The following is a 22,001-nucleotide window of genomic DNA, read 5'->3' as shown; positions in this document are numbered from 1 at the left end:
AGTTGCCTTAGGGCAGCCATGGTTGTCACAGCTTCTACTGAGGGGAACAGGAGGGGCAGGCCCTGAGCTCTGCTCTCTGGGACCAGCGACAGGACCTGGGAAGAGCCTGAAGTACTGTCAGCAATACAATGCCTCTTTTCAAAGTGTTTCTTACTGTGTGACCATGTCAAAAACTGTAACCCATTGTGGGAAGAATTTGAGGAGTTTTAATTCTGATGCTGATTATTTCTTTAACCTGGGTGTGTGTTTATGGCTGGTTAATCTAACCACCTGTTGGATTTTTATACAATAAAACTGAAATTGGTGCTCTTGCTAGGAATTTGAAAGGAGATAGCCAAGGACTGTCCAGGAGAAATGTTCATTGTTACCAGGAGATTTTGATGTTAATACAAAATCTACGTGCTTGGAGGTGGGGGAAACCTTATTCTGATTTTTCACAGGAATGCTCAAGTTTAACACCAGGTTATTCTTAAGGATTTCAAGATTTCAGATTGAGTTTCTTTTAAATCAGAACTGAACAGAGTAATCTGAATAGATCTCTTACTAATAATTTCTGTGATGTTGGGCAAAAGAAATAGCCCTAAACACTTTGAGGACCATTAACTTTAATTTTTGCCTGATGATGAAAGAATAGTCCAGGCTCTTTGTCTGGGCTTTACAATGTATTTCTTTAGCAGTGCAGTGGCTTTCATTTTGAAACATGGAAAGGTTCAAAATTAAGAAGCGCTGCTATAATGCACACTGAATTCTTGAATGGAAAACATCTCACTTTACATCCCATTTCAGATTTTCAATGGCAAGTGTTATGGGATAGAGCAAAGCCTGCATTAAATGAACAGTTGCTTATTTTTTTAATGTATTTATGCTTCTGACATAGTCTGTAAAAGTCATTGATGGCTTGTTTATTTTTGCCTCATGTAAGATATGAATGTGAAGTTTTGCTTCACAAACACAGAATTATCCCATGTAATGTTCACAAGAATAATCAGTCTGGTTCTCTTCCTGAAGTCAAACATCTACACCTTTTCTCAGTTATGTTTGGTTTTTTTAGTACTGTGTAGAATCTTGACTTCTCACAGATATATCTGATTTGCCTGTCTCTTATTCAAAAATCCCAATTTGAGCATGGTCTTCTTTTTAAAGGTATATTTCACCTCTGCTAATATTATATGATTCTATCAGTTATTAATGCAGTCAACTCATAAACACAGTTTAGGGGGTACTGGCCTTGGAAGAACTTTCCAGGAGCCCAATATATCAAATCAGTTCTGAAGTTCCTTGACCTCAGGATAGAATTACAGGTTTATAATTTACTCAACACTTACATGACCCAGAGAACAAAGGATTGCCAAGTCAGTCAAAACTAAATTACTCCTGACCTTAAATTAGTCATTTTCATGCTATTAAAACTATGGCTAAATCACTCTTGAAAGATTATTTTGAGCTTATAAATCAGGTTTGTATTTTTCCATATTTATGCTTACAACCTAGAACTTTGCATGTACTTTAGTGCATGTTTAATTACTTTCTGAAATTCACTAATGAGCTTAACTCATGGAAGTGAATTAAATGTGATGTTTTATACATATATGTGTCCGTCTCCAAAATGACCAATTTTCTTGTGAACAATATGAAAATATGCAATAAAATCATGCAGAAATAATGAGGATAAATGACTGAAGAGCACTCCCTGAACACTACTTTTAATTGCATCATCGGGCTGCCATGTTGCAAACTTTAATTTTGAATATGGTTTGATACCTGTCCACAGCCTCTGCTCTCAGGGAAATAACTCGTGTACAGAATTACCTGGAAGTGGGTTTGCAGAATCAAGCCCTTCATTAATTCTGAACAGATCTTGGCCTATGCAGGTATTTTTCCGCAGTCATTTGGAAAGTTAACTAGTTCCCCATTCCCTAGGTACTTCCATTAAAGAGCTATTTTGGAAGGTGTAGGAGAGGTGTGTAAACACTTTCAGGGTTTAACTTTACAGCTGCCAGGAATGGAAACTGCAGCTTCAAAACCCGACCTGAGGTATCTGAAAAACAACACACAGGGTTGATACATTTTTTAAACCTTCCTGTGCATTTTCAAGAGTCTTCATAATCTGTAAGTGTCCATTATCAATTACCTTGATGGCACTTTATCATTCAGGGAAATTATCATTTATCACTCAGACTCAACAGGTTCACCAGTACGGGTGATTATTCTACAGAGAACACATTTAAAGATGGGTTTGGTTAGAATAAAATGGTTTTATTTCCCCTGTAGTTCTCACAGCATGAGGCTTGAAAATTTGAGAAAGATTGAAGTGATGACAGTAGCAATTTTAAGACTGGGAAAAGAGCTTAAAACTTGAGATTATGAGTCTTCATGGTTAGCAGACTGCTAATAGGAGAAATAAATTATTGTGTTAAATGTGAAGTAGATCATGCTCAAAAATGTTCTTGTTTGATTCCTGTTTTGTCAGCCTCTGCTTGGTGTCATGTGAAGTTAGGTACCTTTGATTCATGGAATGTTGTGTAAATGTCTGTTGATTTCTATCTGTTCTGGTTTGCACCTCTGCCCTGAGGTTTGCTTTGAGTTTCAGGTTCGGGCAAACTGAAATTGTCAAAGAAAATTCACTTTAAATTGCAGCCTTTCAAGTGGTTTTGTTTCAAATCCATGCCAAACCTGAGATTTTGCATAGTTTCTTTTTGCATAATAGCCAAGCAAAAAGATAAATTGTGTCAAGCTCCTTTGGAATGGGGCTGAAGTTTATAGTTTTGTGAACTTTTAGAAAACTACACCTGTAATTCATTATCAAGCCTGCTCATTGTTGTGAGGACTTGTTGGAGGACAGCAGAACACTGGGAAACTTCTGTGTAAGAGAATTAAATTAGAGGAGAAGAAGTATATTCTTACTTCAGCTCCAAATGTATAGAGGGTTGTGACCTATTTCACTTTTTGGAGCACTGAAATTTTGGGCTTGAGTACGTGAATGCTTGAGCTGCTGCATCATCTCTGCAGTCAGTTCTTCAGATCCAGAATGAAGCCAGTTACTCAAGGAGAAGATAAAACTGATTGGAGGCAATTTTTATATATCAGTTCCTTGGAAAAAGAAAATAATTCCATTTCAGTGGGAGTCCTGATAGCATCACTCCCAGTTTTTATTTCATTCTTACAGAGGGCTTCCAAGAGAAGTTCTCAGATTGTTGTCAGAGAACAATCAGTGGGCATGTGTCAGATGAAATAAAGATCCCCTTGTGATTTGGGGTTTTCTTTGTTTGAACATATTTCTGTATCTAGATCTTAAAAACAGCCTTCAGCAGTGCTAACATAATTAATTGTTTATATCAAGTGTTCTAATTACAGCAATTCAGGTGGTTAGCCACCTAAATGAGTGCATAATTATTTAGAAACACTTTTGATTGAAGTACTGGCATCCTCAAGGCCCAATTAAAAAAACCCAAACAAAACACACACAAAAAAATCAAAACCCAAAAGGTTGAGACTTTGAAGAACTAATAGCCATTTTCCTGTTAATTAGCTCACCTCCTGCACTCTATAGTAAATGGCTATCTTTTGTTTCTATCAGATACTCATTTGCTAATAACTTTCCATGAAAAAAGAGCTGATGATCTTTCAAAAGAGGGGAAAAAAACCCTTTAAAATTGATCTTTTCCATGACAAGACTTTAGGGGCAGTGGAAGTTTTATTAATTTAATTTTGTAACAGAGGAGTGAAAACAAAACTCACTTGATGCAGGCAGAATTCAGGACACTGTTATTAGTGGAAAATTGTCAAAGTCTCTTCCATTATCTGAACTGAGGCTTCCCAGGATCATTTGCTGTTTCATGGGATTTATAGCATGGATATGCCATTCTTCAGTAGTATCCTGTAAACCAGTTTACATCTTCTCTGAGACATGTGGTCTTCATTCTGCACCAGATGATGCAGGAAAGTGTCCCAGTTACAGGGAGGTGAAAGGGCATAAACCAGATAAAATGTATTCATTTTATAAGAGGATAAAATATTTCTCTTTTGGAATCAAAAGTGCATTTAAAATGGAGGGGGAGAAATTGAAGCATATTATCATTTCAGGTTCAAATGCTTTCAGAATCTTTTGTTTCATAATGGCTTTTAAAGTATTTTTCCTTTGTGTTGGGATGGAAACAAAGACAGGAAAATCAGAATTCCCCAGAGCACGAAGGCACAGATTTCCTCACTTACATCGAAAACAGAATTTTTCCTGTTCTTTAATAGTAAGTCATAAGCAATTAGTATATGAACACTTTCCTTCTGTTCATCCACTGGCTGAGCCAAAGGTCTGCCAGAAAAATAAAAATGCCAAGAGATAGCATCTTTTCCTGAAAGTAAAGAAAAAAATGCACAATCTTTGAACAGAAAGAAGTTTCTCAATGAGCAAGTGAAATCTCTTGAAATAAGCAGCTCAGCAAAACTTCTGGTTTCAGTGATTGTTTTCACAAGTGATGCTTGCAATTCTTCACAAGATATTTATTTCTATTGTAAACTATTGATAAGCACTGCATATTTTCAGTATTAGGCAAGTGAGACCTGTAGGATTTTTATGCATGTTCTCACATGAAATACAGGGTGGAAAAATAATACGTGTCTGTGGTCACGTAAAGTTCCCTGTGAGGTTCTACAAGTATGATCACTGTTGTCTGCAAAATAGTTCAAGCACACTAATTTTTTTTCCTATTTAAAGATACATGATTTTTGTCTGGTTTTGAAATGGCAGTTCCTCCAGTGACAAAGCAGTATCCTTTCTTGGCACATGGGTTTGTAGAAACTGGCATTGGAGTTCAAAATGGGTTGTGATGGAAGTTTGCATAGACTTTGTGAGGATATCTGTGGGTTTGAGAAGACCTTGAAAAGGCAAATCTGCCTGTGATCAAATAGGAGATCCCTTTGAGAACCAGTTTTCAAGGGGATTTTCTGCTGGTATAAACTGGTTGTTGTGTCCCAATGCTGAATACCAAACCTTAGCAGAGGGCTAAGTAATTTTCTTTGAAGATGGCAAGTTTCAGCCATTGACATCCCATAACCAGGTACCCACAAATACCATTCTGTGTGTCCCCCAGCCTGTGTCCCAGCTCAGCATCCAGGTGGGATGCTCAGGATTTCTTGCCATTGTGTGGAGGGCCGTGAAGTGCTCTGCTGAGTCTTCATGCTGGGACATCCTCAGGATCCAGGTGCCACCAAACCTTTTTTGCCTTTGGGAGCTGCCAGTGACCAGGATCTTTTATTTCCTCTGTGCTCTGACAACTCTGGGAATGATTAGGTTTTATTACCTCTACTCTGTCTTCTTACCAGAGTGTCTTAAGACTCCAAACCTGTTCTGTATTGTCCTACCATCACCTCTTAGTGGTCTTTTCTGACTGAACCTGTTCTTTGTGTTGTTGAATTGGGTATTTTCAAAAGCTGTTCATAATTATGCTGTGATGTTCATGCACCTGCCACCCTCACAGGGCTTACACACATAGACCTTCCCATTCATTCCCCATTCTAGGCAGTCTGAGCATGTCCATTATGAATCTCTGTAATTACTGGTAGCATGATTCAAACCACAGGCAGAAAAATAATGAAAAAATAAAAAAAAAGAAGGATTTCAGTCTCCTCTTGCAATTCCAGAGAGAGCAGTACTGTACTCTCTCTTTCCTGCACCAGAGCCTAGTCTCCCTGCCAGGCCATGGGCAGTGCATCTGGCACCCCTGAAGGTCCCTGGAATAAAGATAGGCCTGGAAAAGGCTAAAATTGCTCTGCTACTCCAGTTGGAGAGAGAAGCCTAGAAGCTGAATACTGACAAATTTAAATAAAAAATAAGGCACTTTTTAACAGTATATAAAGGTCTATCTATCAAGGCCAGTTGCCTTTCTGGAAAGTTACTTTAGTCCTACACAAGGTTTTTGGCTCAGGGTAAGGGCAGCTGTGTGAAATGCAATCCCCTGCACTGTTGAGCAGGTCACATTTATGATCTAATGGTCCTGCTTGGCTTCAGATGCTGTGGGTGTCTTGCATTGCCAGGTATCTGGTGAACAGGGAACTAATTCCTACATGGATTGCTCAGGTGCTCAGAGGAGGAGCAGGGCAGGTAGAGAAGGGAGAATGCTTTGGAAAACAGCCTCTGCTCAGGGCTCAGCGACTTGGCAGCTTATCCCAAGCCTGCAGACCAGTATCCCTTGTTTCTTATCACCATTAAAAGATAAACATATTGTCACTACTCTTTTTTTTTCCCCCTGCTGACTCATTCTATAAATAAAATACAACTTCATTTGGGACTGCTAATTGCCTTAAAATCCCCATGACAGCTCCATGACTTAGACAGGTTTTACACCTATTTTATAGACCTATAAACCAAAGCACAGCCAGGTAAAAGAACTTGAACAAGATCACTCAGAAACACAGAGGCCAGTCACATCAATCAGTTCAAGAAACCAGGAGTTGTGTTTCCATAGCCCCTGCTGCAACTACTAAATCACAAGAACTACTAAGAAAAGATCCTGCCAAAAGCCACTGGTTTTCTGTTTTTTAAAACCACAAGAAGCATTTTGCATTATTCCACAGGGTCTCTCCCTAGTACTTGGTGCACATTAATTAATTTCATATTTTTCAAAAGAAATGTGAAGCCTTGGGCAGCCCAAAAGACACTGAAGATTTAATTCTCAGAACTATTCCCTGATTTGACTGTTATCCAGTTCCTATTCAGGCAAGATAGGAATTAAGATTAATGACCCCAAACAAACTGGTATTTCAGAGAATCAGTCTTTGCCAGGCATTATATTCTCATGACAGAAAATCATTGAGGCATAAATACAGCACTCAGTCATTGGTGTTTATTAACAACACCACGTTGTTCCCATAAATGCTGAATACAGAGAAGGGGAAAATGAAGTCCTAAAGTTCATTAATTTTGTTTGTGGCATTTTTTTTAAGTGAGCAAACCAGAATCTATGGAATAAGGCCATCCCATTCCCGTGCTGCACAGATGTGAAGGCTATTCAGATTCCAGAAAGGTGTCTCTGGGAAGTTGTTTGGACCTAGTGGTGGCTGTCTCTGAAGTGTCTTTCAGCAGCTAGACTGTCTGTAGGCATTTTTAAATAGACAAATTGATGAAGACCAAGTTTTAAAGAGAGTGAATTTAAAAAAAAAAATTACTTAGCCGCTAGGATCAGTGAATATTGTAATATGTGGGATAAAAACATCATCTGCCAGCATCGATCCACATCCCAAGAAGGGGTTTGTGGCTTAAGGGTGTTTTCTAAGCAAATGAGAGCTGGCATGGAGACAGGAGCATTTCACCTATCCTGGGACCAGCAGCAGTGATGGTCAGAGCTAACACAGGAAGTTATTGTTGCAATTTCTAGAAGCTGTTTGCTCAGGAAAAAAAGAAGAAAAAAGAAAATCTTTCTGTGTTTGCATTTCCACACTGAAAAGACATTCCTATGACATCATCTTGTTTCTTCTGACATTGCAAGAATGGAAGAAATAAAATGGCAGAAAAGAGACCAGGGACTTTTATTTTGCTGCCAACAAAAAATAGAAGAAAGATGTAACCACAATATCCAATGGCTACTTTAATTCTCAGAGACAGTTCAGCAGATGAGTTGTTGTCCAAGGGCAGTTGGGCTCCCAGACACAAGAGCATTCTGTAGTAAGCTTAATTACTCATTTTAATTATGCATTTTAATTAGCAGGGGACTAACACAGTGCTTTTCTCCCACTTTCTCAATAAACCCACTTTGTAATATTACAGAACAAACTTGTAACTGAAAACTCCAACTGTCTGCAGTTGAGAAAAACAACTCCAAGTTCAGGGGCTTTTCTCCTTCATGAAATCATATTCAGTGAGCGGGTTACATCCATCTCTGAGCATTTTCAGGAGCTTTTTGCTTACTTTATCCTGTTCCTGGACAACATGAAGAAATCACCCTGTGCTGCTGCTTCTCCCAATGGTGTTTCCTCTGCCAGTATATTGTCTGGCCTGTTTTTCCCTCTAAACACGTCCTAGTTCTTCCTCTTCTGGCAGTTTGCCCTCAGAGCTGTTGTCCTGTCCTCCCTGCCCCTAGATTCCCTGCTGTAGGAAATCTGCTTTCTTTCCCCTTCAGGGAAGGTCAAGTTAGAGGGGCAGGTAGAAATAGAGGCAGCCGGTTCTGGAATGAATTCAGAGGCACCAGTGTATGTGGGATGGGTGGGTGGGTGGGTGAAGACAGCAAATGGCACCAAATCTTCAGCAAAGCAACCAGCTCCCAGAAAGCAGCCCCTTACAAGCTGTACTCTCTCAATTCTGTACTCTTTCCTACGTGGGATTGTACCTGCAGAGGAGGGATTTGCAGAGCCTGCAGCATTCCTTCACAAACTGAGGCTGTCAGCAGAGCGTGGTGAAGCCAAATAGGCCTCCAGGCTGCTGTGTTCTGAGAGAAGCCAATCCTAATTTATTTGTAGCTTTGAGCCAAACACGGGCTTGAAAAGGTTCAGGTAAGGATATAGTTACAATAGAGGTGAGGTAGATTTAAGGTGGAGTGGTGATTAGGAATAAAGGGAAAAGAAAAGTTGTGCCAAAATTTTCTGAAATGTTCCCTCAGGTTTCAGTGCAAATAGCATCTTATATAATTTCCATCATGTAAGGGGTGGAAATGCTCCAGAAGTGTCTGTTCTTTACAAGGCTTTGATGAAATATTACAAGAGTGGAAACCTCTGGTGTTACATTTATGTTGTATTTCTCTGCTGCTCCTGGCCTGGGATGAGCTCTGGAATCAGGATCATTGCCTGACAGTTCCAGGTGTTTGCATGTCAGACTCAAGCTGCAACCTTCTCTTAACTCCTGTGGTTTAAAAGGCTCAAGGCATTTTGTCTGGCTTGGCTTAGCTGAAGGCAATAATATTTTCATTTATAGGGAAGGTGGGTTTTTTTTTAAAATTTGGATACTTCAAGACTCAAGCTGCAACCTTCTCTTAACTCCTGTGGTTTAAAAGGCTCAAGGCATTTTTTCTGGCTTGGCTTAGCTAAAGGCAATAATATTTTCATTTATAGAGAAGGGGTTTTTTTTAAATTTGGATATTGCCGCTTCCCTCAGTTTTAAAACCACATTATATAAGATCCTTTCCCTTGTGATGGGAACCATGTCTCTCTACCACTTTTCTCCAGCAATAGAAGGTCCACATGGTGTGTTTGATTTCATATGGACCAACTGCTGCATCTGCCTGCAAAGAGCTCTCTAATTTTCTTCTTTCTGATTTCTCTGCTCCCACCCTTCTCATCCCTTGTTTTCAGTGCAAGTAAGATTTCCTTTAAATTGTACCAATAAAACATTGGCCCATTAGAGATAATTGCCCATGGAAAAAAATTAAGTTTGGACTAGAGATTTCCTTTAAATTGTACCAATAAAACATTGGCCCATTAGAGATAATTGCCCATGGAAAAAAATTAAAAGTTCGGACTAAGAATCAATGTTCTTCCCAGAAACAGAGCAGGAAAGTGAATAATCTTAATCAAATGTGATGAGAAAGCAAAAAGGCAGATGGAGGGCTGAGTTCTCAGGTAACTTCTGTACATTTCAGTTGCCATCACTGATCTAGTCCCTGCTTGTGCTGCCTTAGAAACTAATGTGCTGCCTTAGAAACTAATGCCTTAGAAACTGGACAGCTCCAGGGCAGATGATGCTGTGTGTTACTCCGGGCAGGAGTTACCAGCAACCCAGGGACCAGAGTTAGTGTGACTCTCTATGGATTTCCCTGCTAAGCAGTGAAAATCTGACAAATGAATGATGCTCAGCAGTAACTCACGTACTGTGAGCGTGTATCCTCAAACCAGTTTTGTAAATTGGGACAGAGGGCTATAATTGGCCTTGCTGAAGTGGCCTTTGTTTTCCACAGCTCATGATGTTACACTGAATAACTCCTCTAATTCATGACACCTGAATAAACGTCAGGAAAACTGGTATGGAATGCACACTCTGCTATCTGCAGCCACCCTGCAGTCCAGCCTGGCCAAAGTCCCTTCCCTGATCCCTACACTGAAGTCAACTCTCATGATTAAAAAATGCTTCTGGACTGAAAATACGTCCCACTGATAACAGGCTTGATTGGAGACTTGAGCTGTACCTCAGCATGGCCTGCAACAGTTGTAACTCTGCCTGGCTTTAGGGTCCATTTAGGTATCTTTTTTCACTTAAAATATTCCCTGACTGCTCCAAAGCACATTAGGCTGGAAGTTATCAGACTCCATACAGAAGAATAAAAAGAGTACATCTGAACTGGTCAACATCAGCTTTTAACAAACAGAGTGCCCTATCAAAGAAAGATTATAAAAACATCCCTGTGGGATACTTTTTACAGTTGCTTTGGATTTCATCATCTCTATTTTCTCCTCTGGTTCAATTATTTCCAACAAAAAAGAAAATGTTTGGCTTCTTTGGCTTAAGCTACAGACTTCCTGCAGTTAAATTGAAAAAAAAAAAAGGCAGTCTTAAATACATCCAAGTGTTTTAGCTGAAAGTGATGCCTTTCAGTGCTGTCTGAGCCCTGAGCAGAGGAGCAAGCCCAGCCTGCAGTGGCCCTTGGGCTCACAGCTGTCCCACCAGGCTCTGCACCCACACAGGCATAGCCAGAACCTGCAGGAGGGGCTGAGCCAGCCAAGAGGAGTGCCCTTCCCCTTCCCCAGCCCTTCCAGAGGAGCTGCCAAGTGATCCTGAGCATCCCCCAGGGTGGGGACTGTGAACATCCATGATCCAGAACCACCACCCGCTCCCCTTCCTCCCTGCCCTACCACAGGCACGGCCCAGGAGCCAAACTAGGAATGTTGTAATTAAGGGTAGTTGTGAGCCCTTTTAAAATTGAGCATCCTGCTGAGAAATCCTGGACCAGAGAGGTAAGGAACACACACTGCCTTGGGTCCTATTGAAGACACAGTTAGAGATGATGTCAGTACAATTTATGGATCCAAGGATATGTTATTTCAATAGACATTTCATGGTATCCATTATAGTTACAGATGTTGCAAGCTTCAATTATTAATTTATATGCTCATAACTTTCCCAAAGCCAGATCACTTCTGTTCAAATGTCATTTTGTTCTCCTTTACAAAGTGTTTTAAGGGAGGGTTTTGACAAAACGTTGTTTTCTGTTGTTTAGGTTAAAAGATGGAAAAGCATGGAATGGTGTGCCAATAGAGCTCTAATTATATTCTTTTGAGCATAACATACAGACAAGACAGCACACCCAACACTAACCACCCACCCCCCTCAGTGTGGACTCTATCCTTATGAGGAGAGCTTAAGCTTGGGTTTCTGGGTAGATTTAAAAAATTAAAAGTTTTAATGTGCTGGAAAGCATCTCCGTGTGTGTGTGTGTGCCACTGCCCTCTGGTGCACAGAGGCAGGAGAGTTTGGCTGCTCAGTAGGGACAGAGGTGTGGGCACCCACCCACTCCTGTTCCTGCCTAGGGCAAGGGCTCAGGTCCTGCTATTTGGGAGCCAGGCTATGAAAGGAGTTAAATCCTCACCCCCGAGAGTGTTAGAAACTACAATCCCTGTGTAAGATCTGTCCCTTTCTGTATTGTTTCCATAGAAAATGCCACACAGAAAGAGTGTGCAAATATGGTGTCAGTCACACCACCTCAGGCTGCTGTCTCATCAGCTGCTTATCCTAAAATATCTGAGAGATTTGGTGCAAGTGGTGCTGTGCTCCTGCTGAGCACTACCAAAGCAGGGCCCTGAGCTTCTCTGACCATTTGTTCTCTCCTGGTGGATGTTCCTGGCACATGACAGACCGACACCTTCAAGCCTGAAAGAGTTTTGCCCAATCCAGGGGGTTGGGATAAAATACAAGATTTAGCAGGGTAGATATGTTGGGCTGCATTCAAGGATAAATGTAACCTGGTCAGTAGTAGTTGTAATTATCCATTATGGACATTAGTGGCCAGAAACCTATGAAAATCATCTAAAATTTCAAAATATGTTTAGGATCATGGCCACACTGTCCCAACCTCCCATCAGGAGGATAGCTCTGGTTGCTGTACAGAGCAGGAATTTATCTCAGCTGGAGCTGCTGTGCTCCCTGGGGATTTATTGGAGCAATTAAGATGACTTATCCAAATGTCTCAGTCTATGGATATGCACCTTTTCATGCTATTTTTCCATCAAAGTCGGGTTTCACACATTTCTGATTCTCAGTTTAACACCAGTGACCATCAGATCTGAGCAGTTCTATTTCAGAATTTTCTCCCAATGAGACTGGTGTGAGTTTTGCCAATTGGAACACGATGATATCTAGTGCTCTGGAATGATAGTTGGGTGACCTTCTTAGCTGTATTTGATAAATAAATTACTTTTCTCTCTAAAAATGAGGGCTGTTCAGCTGTGCATCAAGTTCCAAGAGTTTAGTCTCATAGTTTTGAAAACTTTGGTTTGATAACAGAATGGAAAAAGTTCTGTAGCCCTGATTTGTGCTGAGGGAGGGAATTAGGATGAAATTACTGCCTTGGTTTGGTTCCATCTCTGACTTCTTTAAACTTGTCTATTTAAGCCTGTTTAAACAGTGCCTGAACCATCTCGTATGGATTAGCCTAATAAAAAAACCCCTCAAGTATATATATGAAGTTTCACATCATTTATTTCTAGGGGATAATTTCAAGTTTTTATCTTAACTGCTACACAGGGGAGGTAGGCTAGCCCCTAAGCCTCAAACTGTGATTCTTTTGTGGTTTCTTTAAAAAAAAATAGTTGTAGGGGCTGACAAAGATTTCTCTATCAGTTCTGTGCAATTTGCAAGCAGAATGTCATCTCTGTTCTAGTCAGCAGCCACAGGAGCTCAGCTGGGGCCCTGCATGTCAAGCTGAGAGCTTTTTTTCCACCATAATAAAGGTCCTGCAGGCTAAACTGCTGCTAGTTCATCAGTGACACTTCTGAAATCCCCTTGATGGGCTTACACAAATGTAGAGATTCCTCCTCTTCAGTGCTGCTGATGGTGTACAACAAAGGTAGTTCTCCAGTCATGCTCACCCTGCTTTGTCTCCTGTGTGTGTGTGTGAGCATATTTATGTGGACATCTGCATGGATAGACACAGATAAATAAAATATGGGCATACAGGCAGGACAGACAGCTATTTATGCATGTATTTAATGTTATTCTGGGACTTGAAGTGGAAGGAGCAAGGAAAAGCTCCTAAAAGCTTATTTTAAAAGCCCGTGGCTATGGCATCTTCACCCAATCAGAAGCTCTTAGGCACAGGGTGGGATTATCTGGGTACCAGGATTTGGACTCGATGATCCTGATGGGTCCCTTCCAGCCCAGCATATTCTAGGATGAGCACTGTTTTCCCCAAAGAATAAATATAAAAATGAATTAGTATGCTAATTCTTACAACACAGTCCCTGCTTGTTTAACCTTTATTTCCTTCAATTTGAAATAATCCACTGTAACCTTTCCAATTTTTAAAGACTTTGTCTCTAAACTGTGGCACCCAAGTAGGTGATCAAGCCAATACTTCCTTTTCCCCAGCCAGACACACTGGGAAGAGGCAGCAGATTGTCTTTTCAGGAGATTCTGGCTGGAAAGCTTTCCTGGGATTATCATCACATGTCAAGGATGATGTCCATATAAAACATAGATTTCCCAACAATACAACTTCCTTGGAAAGAAAATTTTGTTTTCTTTAGTTCACTTATTTTGAATAAATAAAGGAGTCCATGGGGAAGGAGTCAGTCCTTCAAGAAAATACTCGTTCTTATAATTACCATTTCCTGCTTCCTCTCTACCCTGCCAAAAATTCACCATAAAGAAGAGGTGTGGTAATTAATTGCCTGCCAAGTGGCACAATTAGTGTTCTGCAAATGCAGGATCCTCTAGGTGAAGCGATACAGCTGAGGTATAGAATGTCCCATTCTGTGTTTGAATACCAGTACAGACACACGCACACATGTGCTGAGAGGATGTGTTGTGTGCATTTTTATTTACTTTTTTTTTTTTAGAACACTTTGATTTTCCTTTCCTTCAAAGTACTTTTTGAAGGACTTAATTTCTCTGCAATATAACTCATGAGCAAACACTCAGTAAATGCAAAATGAGGAATGCAGTCATGGTTCTAAAAACATTTAATATTCTTCAAACTGATGCCAGTTGTGCGCATTGACAGTAATCCTGTCTAATCCCTTCCACATGTATTATCTTTGTACACCTGCTTTCATTGTCTCACTTATCAGTTTTGAATACTTAGAACCACAATTTGCAGGAAGGCAAAGCAGCAGAACAAAGCATGCATGCACTGACAGCTTGCTACACTTCAGTTTTGCATTGTAATGATAAAACATAATTCTACATTTCGGTGCTTGGAGTCAACACCTTCCATTGAGACATTTTTCCTCCCTCCTGCCCCCCCAGCTGATGTCTGTCTGTGTTTGTGTTCCTTGGCAGACTGACTGAAGCACACAGAACAGCTGTGAAAGTCATCAGGAGAATGCAGTATTTTGTGGCCAGAAGGAAATTTCAGGTAAGCAGCAGGATTAATCCCAAGTGCATCTCGTGAGCTCGCGGGACATCGAAGGCGCCCTCAGACTTGTCTTGGTGAGGGTGGTTGTAACAAATCAAAGGTGTTTTTGAGGTTCTTGGGCTCACACCTTTTGTGGATTTTTTAATGGCATGGGCAAAATTATCAGTGATCCATGGATGTAGTATGCTACAACCCCTGACTTTGTGGAGTCACCATCATTATTTTTGCTTCTCTTTTTTTACTGCACTTTTTTTTTGGGCTTCTGCTTGTTTAACTGTACTGCCCAGTACTAATCCATCCACTAGCAGAAGTGAAGAAAACACTGGTGTTGGAGTGAACAAACCTCTGTTAGGGTGTCTGCAAAAATACTGATCATAACAAGAATGTTATCAATCATCTGATCAATTAGGGAATGTTCAGTCCCATGCTGTGTATGGCTGACAGATCAATAGGCTTCACTGATGAGTACTGTGGATGCAAAGTTGCTTTCACAGGTGTGACTCACGTTTCCAAATGTATTTCCCAGAAAGGGACCTCCTAGGCCATATTTTATAAAATTGTGGAGCATCTGCTGTCTGGAAATTTGCTGTCTTTATGAAGTGTTCAGTTAATTTTCTCAATCAGGTTACAAAGTGCTCAAACTGAATGTGCTGCATTGAAAATACAGTTTCATTTTGCCTGTTTAGTGAGACTTTTTATGATAAATCTTGATTGGGATGTGATGCTGATATCATCATTCTCATCATCCATGGGCTGGAAATGCCATGGAATTGAAAAATTAACTTCTGGACTGATTTTCAAAGCCCTCATTATTTCCATCTTAAGGTTCATGCTTTTTTTTTCCCAAGAGGATGCACTGCAAGTTAATGGCCTTTCATAATCCTTTTGAAGAGGTTTTAAGAAAATAAATCAAAAAAACTACATTTCAGGGAAGTTTGATTAGAGCTGAGCACTTAAATTCATAGAAGGATAGAGGAATAGCAGCCTGAGATAAGATCCCAGCATTCAGAAGACTCTAAATTAGGGTGGATAGAACATCTTATATATTTCCTAATCCCATGCAAACATGTATCTTCAGATAACCATGCCTTTTGAAAGAAGACTAGGAGAAGTCAGTTTGTTAAACTCAGCAAAAAAACATGACAGCAGGATTATATTGTAAATATACCAGAGAGATAAACACTATGGGAAATGAAAGAAAGAAAGAAAGAAAGAAAGAAAGAAAGAAAGAAAGAAAGAAAGAAAAGAGGAAGAAAATAAGGACACTAGTTCTGTAAAATAAAGTCAGTTTATAAATTAGTTCGAAAGAAAGAAAGAAAGAAAGAAAGAAAGAAAGAAAGAAAGAAAGAAAGAAAGAAAGAAAGAAAGAAAGAAAGAAAGAAAGAAAGAAAGAAAGAAAGAAAGAAAGAAAGAAAGAAAGAAAGAAAGAAAGAAAGAAAGAAAGAAAGAAAGAAAGAAAGAAAGAAAGAAAGAAAGAAAGAAAGAAAGAAAGAAAGAAAGAAAGAAAGAAAGAAAGAAAGAAAGAAAGAAAGAAAGAAAGAAAGAAAGAAAGAAAGAAAGAAAGAAAGAAAGAAAGAAAGAAAGAAAGAAAGAAAGAAAGAAAGAAAGAAAGAAAGAAAGAAAGAAAGAAAGAAAGAAAGAAAGAAAGAAAGAAAAGAGGAAGAAAATAAGGACACTAGTTCTGTAAAATAAAGTCAGTTTATAAATTAGTTCGGTTAAAAATTAGGATATTTCAAACCACTAGAGATATAATGTTCTGGAGCTGTCAGACAGTGGCAGTCATGTCAAACCTTAAAAACTGAATTTCATCAATTTATGGAGAGAATTCTATGAGTCAGTGACAAGGTAGAAGAAGAAGAAGAAGAAAAAGGAATAATCTTTTGTTTCTTCCTTTCTTGGGGCCATGAAATAGAGTTTCTAGAACTCCCCATGCTAATTAGATTCTGGAAGTTCAAAGCTGGGTAATATTATTTAGTTTTGCATGCTGACTGTGGCATACTGAGCTGAAATGGCCAGGATTTGGGATTATCAACAGAATGAAAGTCAAAGGAATTGTTCAAGTGCTGCATTTACCACACTTCTCTGGAAGCCCATTACCTCCTGTCTTCAGTTGTATCACTCTAGCATTTCCTGATAAAAACATGACAGAGGATTGTGCCTAAGTTTGGCAGAACATGAGATGCCCAGATCTAAATCTTTATGGAAAAAGTGGAGGGGAAAGTGGTGAAAACTGGAGGGATTTTTTTACTCAGCTTCAGAGGACTCAGCCAGATTGCAGCACTTTGCAACTGTAGGATTCAGAGCTGATGGTTTGATAAAAGGGATAACTGTCAGAGGACTTCTTTTGAGGGGGAAAAGAAATTTCACTGGGAATGAGTAGAATTAATTATGCACATAGTAGCCCATTGGGGAGAGGGGAGGGAAAGGCTCCCCAGCACATCCAGGCTCTGTGCCATGCACGGTGTTTAAATAGAGAGTGTCCAAAGGAAAGGACACGGGATTTAGCCAAAACGCTCTCCAGGCACCCCCCTTAGTCCATCTAAAGAGTGATACTGGCATTGCTTCTCGGGGTGAAGACAATAGGCTGCTTTTCTGGCCAGAAATAGTGATGTGTCAGCGTCTGCAAAATGTGGAGCTGGGGAAGGGGGAGAGAAAAAGCCCGACCAAAAACCGAACGATAAACTGAAAGCTGAAACCTCTCTGCCCACAAAGCTTCTGCTCCCAAATGCACTCAAATGCACACACACACACCTCCAAAGCCACAACTCTTCTGAAAGTATTGGTGCAGGTAAGTGCTGTGTGCATAGAAGGCATTTTGTCACGAAGAGCTCTGGCTTCTTCATTCATTTCACAGGATTTGTTTCCATTCCAGTTCCATGCTTTCATTTGAAATTTCTAGGATTGTGTGGCAGCCTTCCAAGCATGACTCCAGCACATACTGTAGGTGTTCAATGCATGTGTGCAGTGGTGCATGCTAATGGCTCTGGCTGAGGCTGTGACAGAGTGCAAACAGACAACAAGATGACTAATGAGCTGTTTTCAGTAATTTTCAATTACTAGATTTGCAGTTTACCTTTGCTTTTTTTCTCCCCCCCTTCATTTCTTGAGTCAGAGCCAAAAAGGGAGACATTTTGCCCCACATTTCCCATAAGGGTTCTCAAAATGCTGGTCTTTCCAACAGGCCATGATTTGCGTTGCTATCTCCCCCACGCACGTTGATTTTACTTGCTAAAATTTCACCGTGCTGCACTTTTTATAACCACATCACTTTCTGCAAATTCTCCGGACTTGTTTTGAAATTCGGCCACAGTAGTTGCAGCAAGAAACCAAAGCTTGGCAGAAGCACCTGCATTCTCATTAGGATGGGAATATAGCTGGGCAGGTGGGAGTGTTTTCACTCTCTTGCAATTTTTTACCTGTCCTTTCTTATTTTAATTGCACCTTTTTTTCTGATCTCAAAGGTATCACGAAAGACAAAGGAGGACAAACAAAACCCATGTGCAGCAGTCTCCTGACTTATGCAGAGCATCTGTCTTCCCTGCTCCTCAAGCAGCAATATTTCTGTCACCAGACATCTCTGGTCTTCAGAGATGTTTGATTCTGGGTCCAAGTGCTCTGAGTTGGGCCAATCCCTGGGGTTCAGTCCCCTGACATTATGATTAACACATGGCTTTGGAATGAGCCAGGAGATACTGCACATGGGAGTCCCAAATAAATTATCCATCTTGGATTTGTGTTCCCCAAATACACTGTGAAGGGCTAATATTTTGCTCAGTATGGAGTAACATGAAGACATGACTCTAACTGACAGTAATGGGAATCATTTGGCTCCGTCTCCACAACAAACATTCACTCCCACAACGGCTGTGTATTTTTTTATTCATTACAACAACTGTTGCAAAATGGCGGGCAAATGGGCAGATAAAAAAACAGAATGAAGGCCTGTCTGAAATAGAAATCCAGTTTGGCCAATGCTCACCTTTCAACTTGCTGCCTGCCTCCTTTCCCAGCAAGCTCGGAAGCCGTACGACGTCCGGGACGTGATTGAGCAGTACTCCCAAGGACACCTCAACATGATGGTTCGCATAAAGGAACTTCAAAGGAGGTAGGCCCTGTCTACCCCATGAAATATCTGATTCCTCTAGTGCCAGCTGGCTTTAGGAGAGATGTGTTCTTAATGAACAGTAATTGTCCAAAATTGCAAGCACAACAGGGAGCACAATATCTGGAGGATTTAACTTGGAGCCATTTTTAACCCTTTTTATGACCAAGTTTACAATTACCCTTTATTCTCCTCTCCTTTTTCTCCAAGTGGAATTAAAAGAAATGAAGGTGCATGCTGTGAAGTTTATAGTGTGATCCAAGCTTTTCTGTCCTCTTCTTAGAAAAGGAAAACTTTTCAAATAATGATTTACCTTTCTGTTTCCACTCTGTGGTTCTCCACAACTGAAAGAAATCTGTTTCGCTTGTGCTGCACTATCTGGAACTTTTCCCTGCCCACATTCCTCCATGCACATGCTTTCTCCACGTTTGGGGTTTGCAGCTGAAATATTTTGCCACAAAACTATTCTATTCTGTTTTAGCACAAAGTGCTTTTCTCTTTACAAATTAATGCTGTGGACTGGGACACCAGAATGAACTCCCCTGGCCCTTAAATTAAATGAAAAAAAAATCCTATTGAATGGAATCTACTGTGTCAACATATACAGATATTAAATCCGCCTGCATGAGACTCTAGGAATAGTTGCAAATGTTATTAAGAAGTCATTCTGTTTGTATAGTCTTTGTTATTAGATTACATAGGACACAGGAGAACTATGTTTTAGTTACAACTTGAAAGTCTGAGAAATATTAGTACTCACGAAAATAGCAATAATAATATGGTTTGATTTTGAAGGAAAACTCTTGAAGAGCTAAACTGCTGACTGTGTGTGCAGAAAGTCATGCTAGTCTCATGTTTTTGCTTGTTTTGGTTTGGGTTTAGAGCTACTGTAAATTCTCATGTAAATTATTCTCCCGTGCTTAGCAACAGAGTTTAAGTTGTTTGGTAATTGCTCTGCTGGTAATTTTCTGTTTGCTTCTCAGGTTGGATCAATCCTTGGGAAAGCCAGGTCTTTTCCTTCCAGGTATGGTGACTGCATTTTATGCAAAATTATTATCTTCATAACATTGGGAAAATACCCTTGGCTAGAGTAATGTGGATTTATAATCCAGCCAATCATATATAAATGTAATTCTGTTAATAAGCCCTGGAATGCCTGTGTAAAGATAAATGCATTTCATTCAGGTGGTAGGGGAGTAAATGGAAATTAAGAATAACTGTTAAAATGTGTATTAGAACATGATGAGATGGAAACATCTGAGGGAAAACCTTCTACAAAAATAGTCTTTCTAAATCTTTTGGTCTGGGCCTGGGATTAAAATATATGTTTATTCCACTTAAAAAGGTTTCTTCCTTCCTGAACTCATGTCCCATATCCACAAGTGACTTGGAGCACAACTGAGTGTGGCAAAGTAATTTCAGAGCCTCTAAAACATAGCATGTTGTCAGTGGTTAATATTATCAGAACAAGGAATATCATTCAAAACACATTTTCAACATCTGATTGCTACAGAAGGCTCAGTAGTACAATCCTTTTCCCCTGTAGCTGGTTTTGGGCCACAGGAAAAGAATCTGTCAGCTTGAATACTTCTATAAATATTTATGCATGGGATTTCATTCCACAATGTGCAAGCTAAATTTATGGAAAAACGTCCCTTACCTCCAAGAATGCATTATTTTATTTCAAATATAGCATTACCAAACTGAAACTGCAATTTGTGCTTGAAAAGACCGGTGTTCAAAGCACTTTTTTTCAAGCAGTTTCTGGTTTCAGAGGAGGTGAATAATTAGAAGCTCATTGTACAATTATGTTCTGAGAGGTTCAAGAAGCTGGAGATGATCAGGAAGTTTGGTCTCACCAAATCTTGAGTAAAAAGGGTCATAGAAACCACTGGGAGGGTCTTAGGTGGGCCTGAGGCTTTGGACAAGCGTTGGAAAGAATCTGAAGTACCAAGGAACTGACTGGAAAAGGTGGAATGGTGGTTAGGGAGAGAGAAGCTGGTGAGCTCAGTTAGGGGGTTGCAAGACCAAAACCAGAAGTTATTTGATCTAGTAGTTATTTTATCTAAACCCTCCACAAATCCAAAAATAAGATAAGTGGTTCCAGAGAAATGGTGTGCAGAACTAAACCTAGAGTTAGTTTGCAATTACTCCTGGTGTTGTCCAACCTGCCTTTACTCCCAGGATTTTCCAAGTGGTGAACAGTGAAAAGTGGGTGCAGTATTTGTTTGTTTGGGGTGAAACCAGACTTTTGTACTGTCCTTCTCTATAATAAGGGTTATCCCTGAATTTCCCTCAGAATGCATGTCTTATTCTAGATTGAAAATGGATTTTTTTGTATATTACTTTTCCAGACATTGCTAAAATCCTCATTTTTAACAATATGGGTGTTTCTCTTAGACTATGTTATTTTTGTACTGATGACAAGCAAAAAAGAAATGACAATGCAAAGAAAATTAAACTGCCACAGAGAAAAACATGAAAAGAATTTTCTTTTCCAGTTCCTTTTATTTTTTTCCTGTTTTATTATACTCCCATTCAAAGAATCTTAAGGTCTGACTCCAAGCCCGCTGAAATGAACGGGAATCTTTCCAGTGACCTCACTGGGGTTTGGATCAGGTTTTTTTTATTGAAAAGTCCCTGTTGTGGACTTTGATAATATTATATAAAAGCAATTGCAGCCTGTCTGTAGTATTATTACCTTTCAAAAGTGAATGATGTAATAAGAGACAGACTCAGAATCTGAATTCACTGGAAGCAATTTTTGTTATTTTTCAAGTTAGTTTCTCTGAGATAAAAAAGCTCTAAAAGCTGTGTTAAAACAAGATAAGGATACGAGAAGAGAATAAAAGCCATGCTGGGTCAGAGCAGTCCTGACTCCAACGGGGCCAAGAGCAAGGTGCTTTGGGAAATGTGTAAAAAAAGCCTCCAGCCTTCCTGTCAGCTTTCAGCCCATTGCACATCAGAGGTTTCCTGACAAGATTGCAGTGTACTTAGTCTCCAAAATGGTTTCTCCTCAATGAACTTGCTTAATTATCCCTTTAAACTTACAATATCTGCCATATTTTTTACAAAGAATTCTAATAATTCCACCTTCACATGTGCATATAGGGAAAAATTCTCCTTTTTACTTGTTTTGATCTTGGCATCTCCTCCCTTTCTTTGAAACTCCTTCAAGCAGGAGTGGATTTAAAAACACTAAGATAATGAATCAATCTTCCAAGGACCTGGACCCTACTTTTATGAGTATATTCAGAAGACTTTCTCTGAGTTTCATTGGAAGGCTGTAGCAGTGTTCCAGGGGACACTATTTTGTCAGATGAAACAGATTCCTGTAATAATAAACATATGCCTTAATAATGGAAAGTGTTGATGTAGAGGGAAAGAGCATATAATTGAATTTATGGAAT

General features: G+C 39.7%; 1 protein-coding gene across 3 annotated transcripts in view; it reads left to right on the top strand.

The window, feature by feature from the left end:
- LOC120501714 (potassium voltage-gated channel subfamily KQT member 1-like) overlaps positions 1 to 22,001 on the top strand; it is a 415,370-nt gene that overhangs the window by 213,823 nt on the left and 179,546 nt on the right. For all 3 annotated transcript variants that reach the window (XM_039708327.1, XM_039708326.1, XM_039708328.1), the window contains exons 13-15: positions 14,414 to 14,489; positions 18,500 to 18,594; positions 19,575 to 19,615. In XM_039708327.1, coding sequence (XP_039564261.1) covers positions 14,414 to 14,489; positions 18,500 to 18,594; positions 19,575 to 19,615 — 212 coding nt within the window. The remainder of the gene's footprint in view (positions 1 to 14,413; positions 14,490 to 18,499; positions 18,595 to 19,574; positions 19,616 to 22,001) is intronic.

Source organism: Passer montanus, unplaced genomic scaffold (assembly GCF_014805655.1).
Source record: "Passer montanus isolate IOZ18808 unplaced genomic scaffold, ASM1480565v1 scaffold20, whole genome shotgun sequence".
NCBI classification, from domain to species: domain Eukaryota; kingdom Metazoa; phylum Chordata; class Aves; order Passeriformes; family Passeridae; genus Passer; species Passer montanus.
The sequence above is the reverse complement of the archived record's forward strand: the minus strand, read 5'-3'. Positions and strand labels throughout refer to the sequence as shown.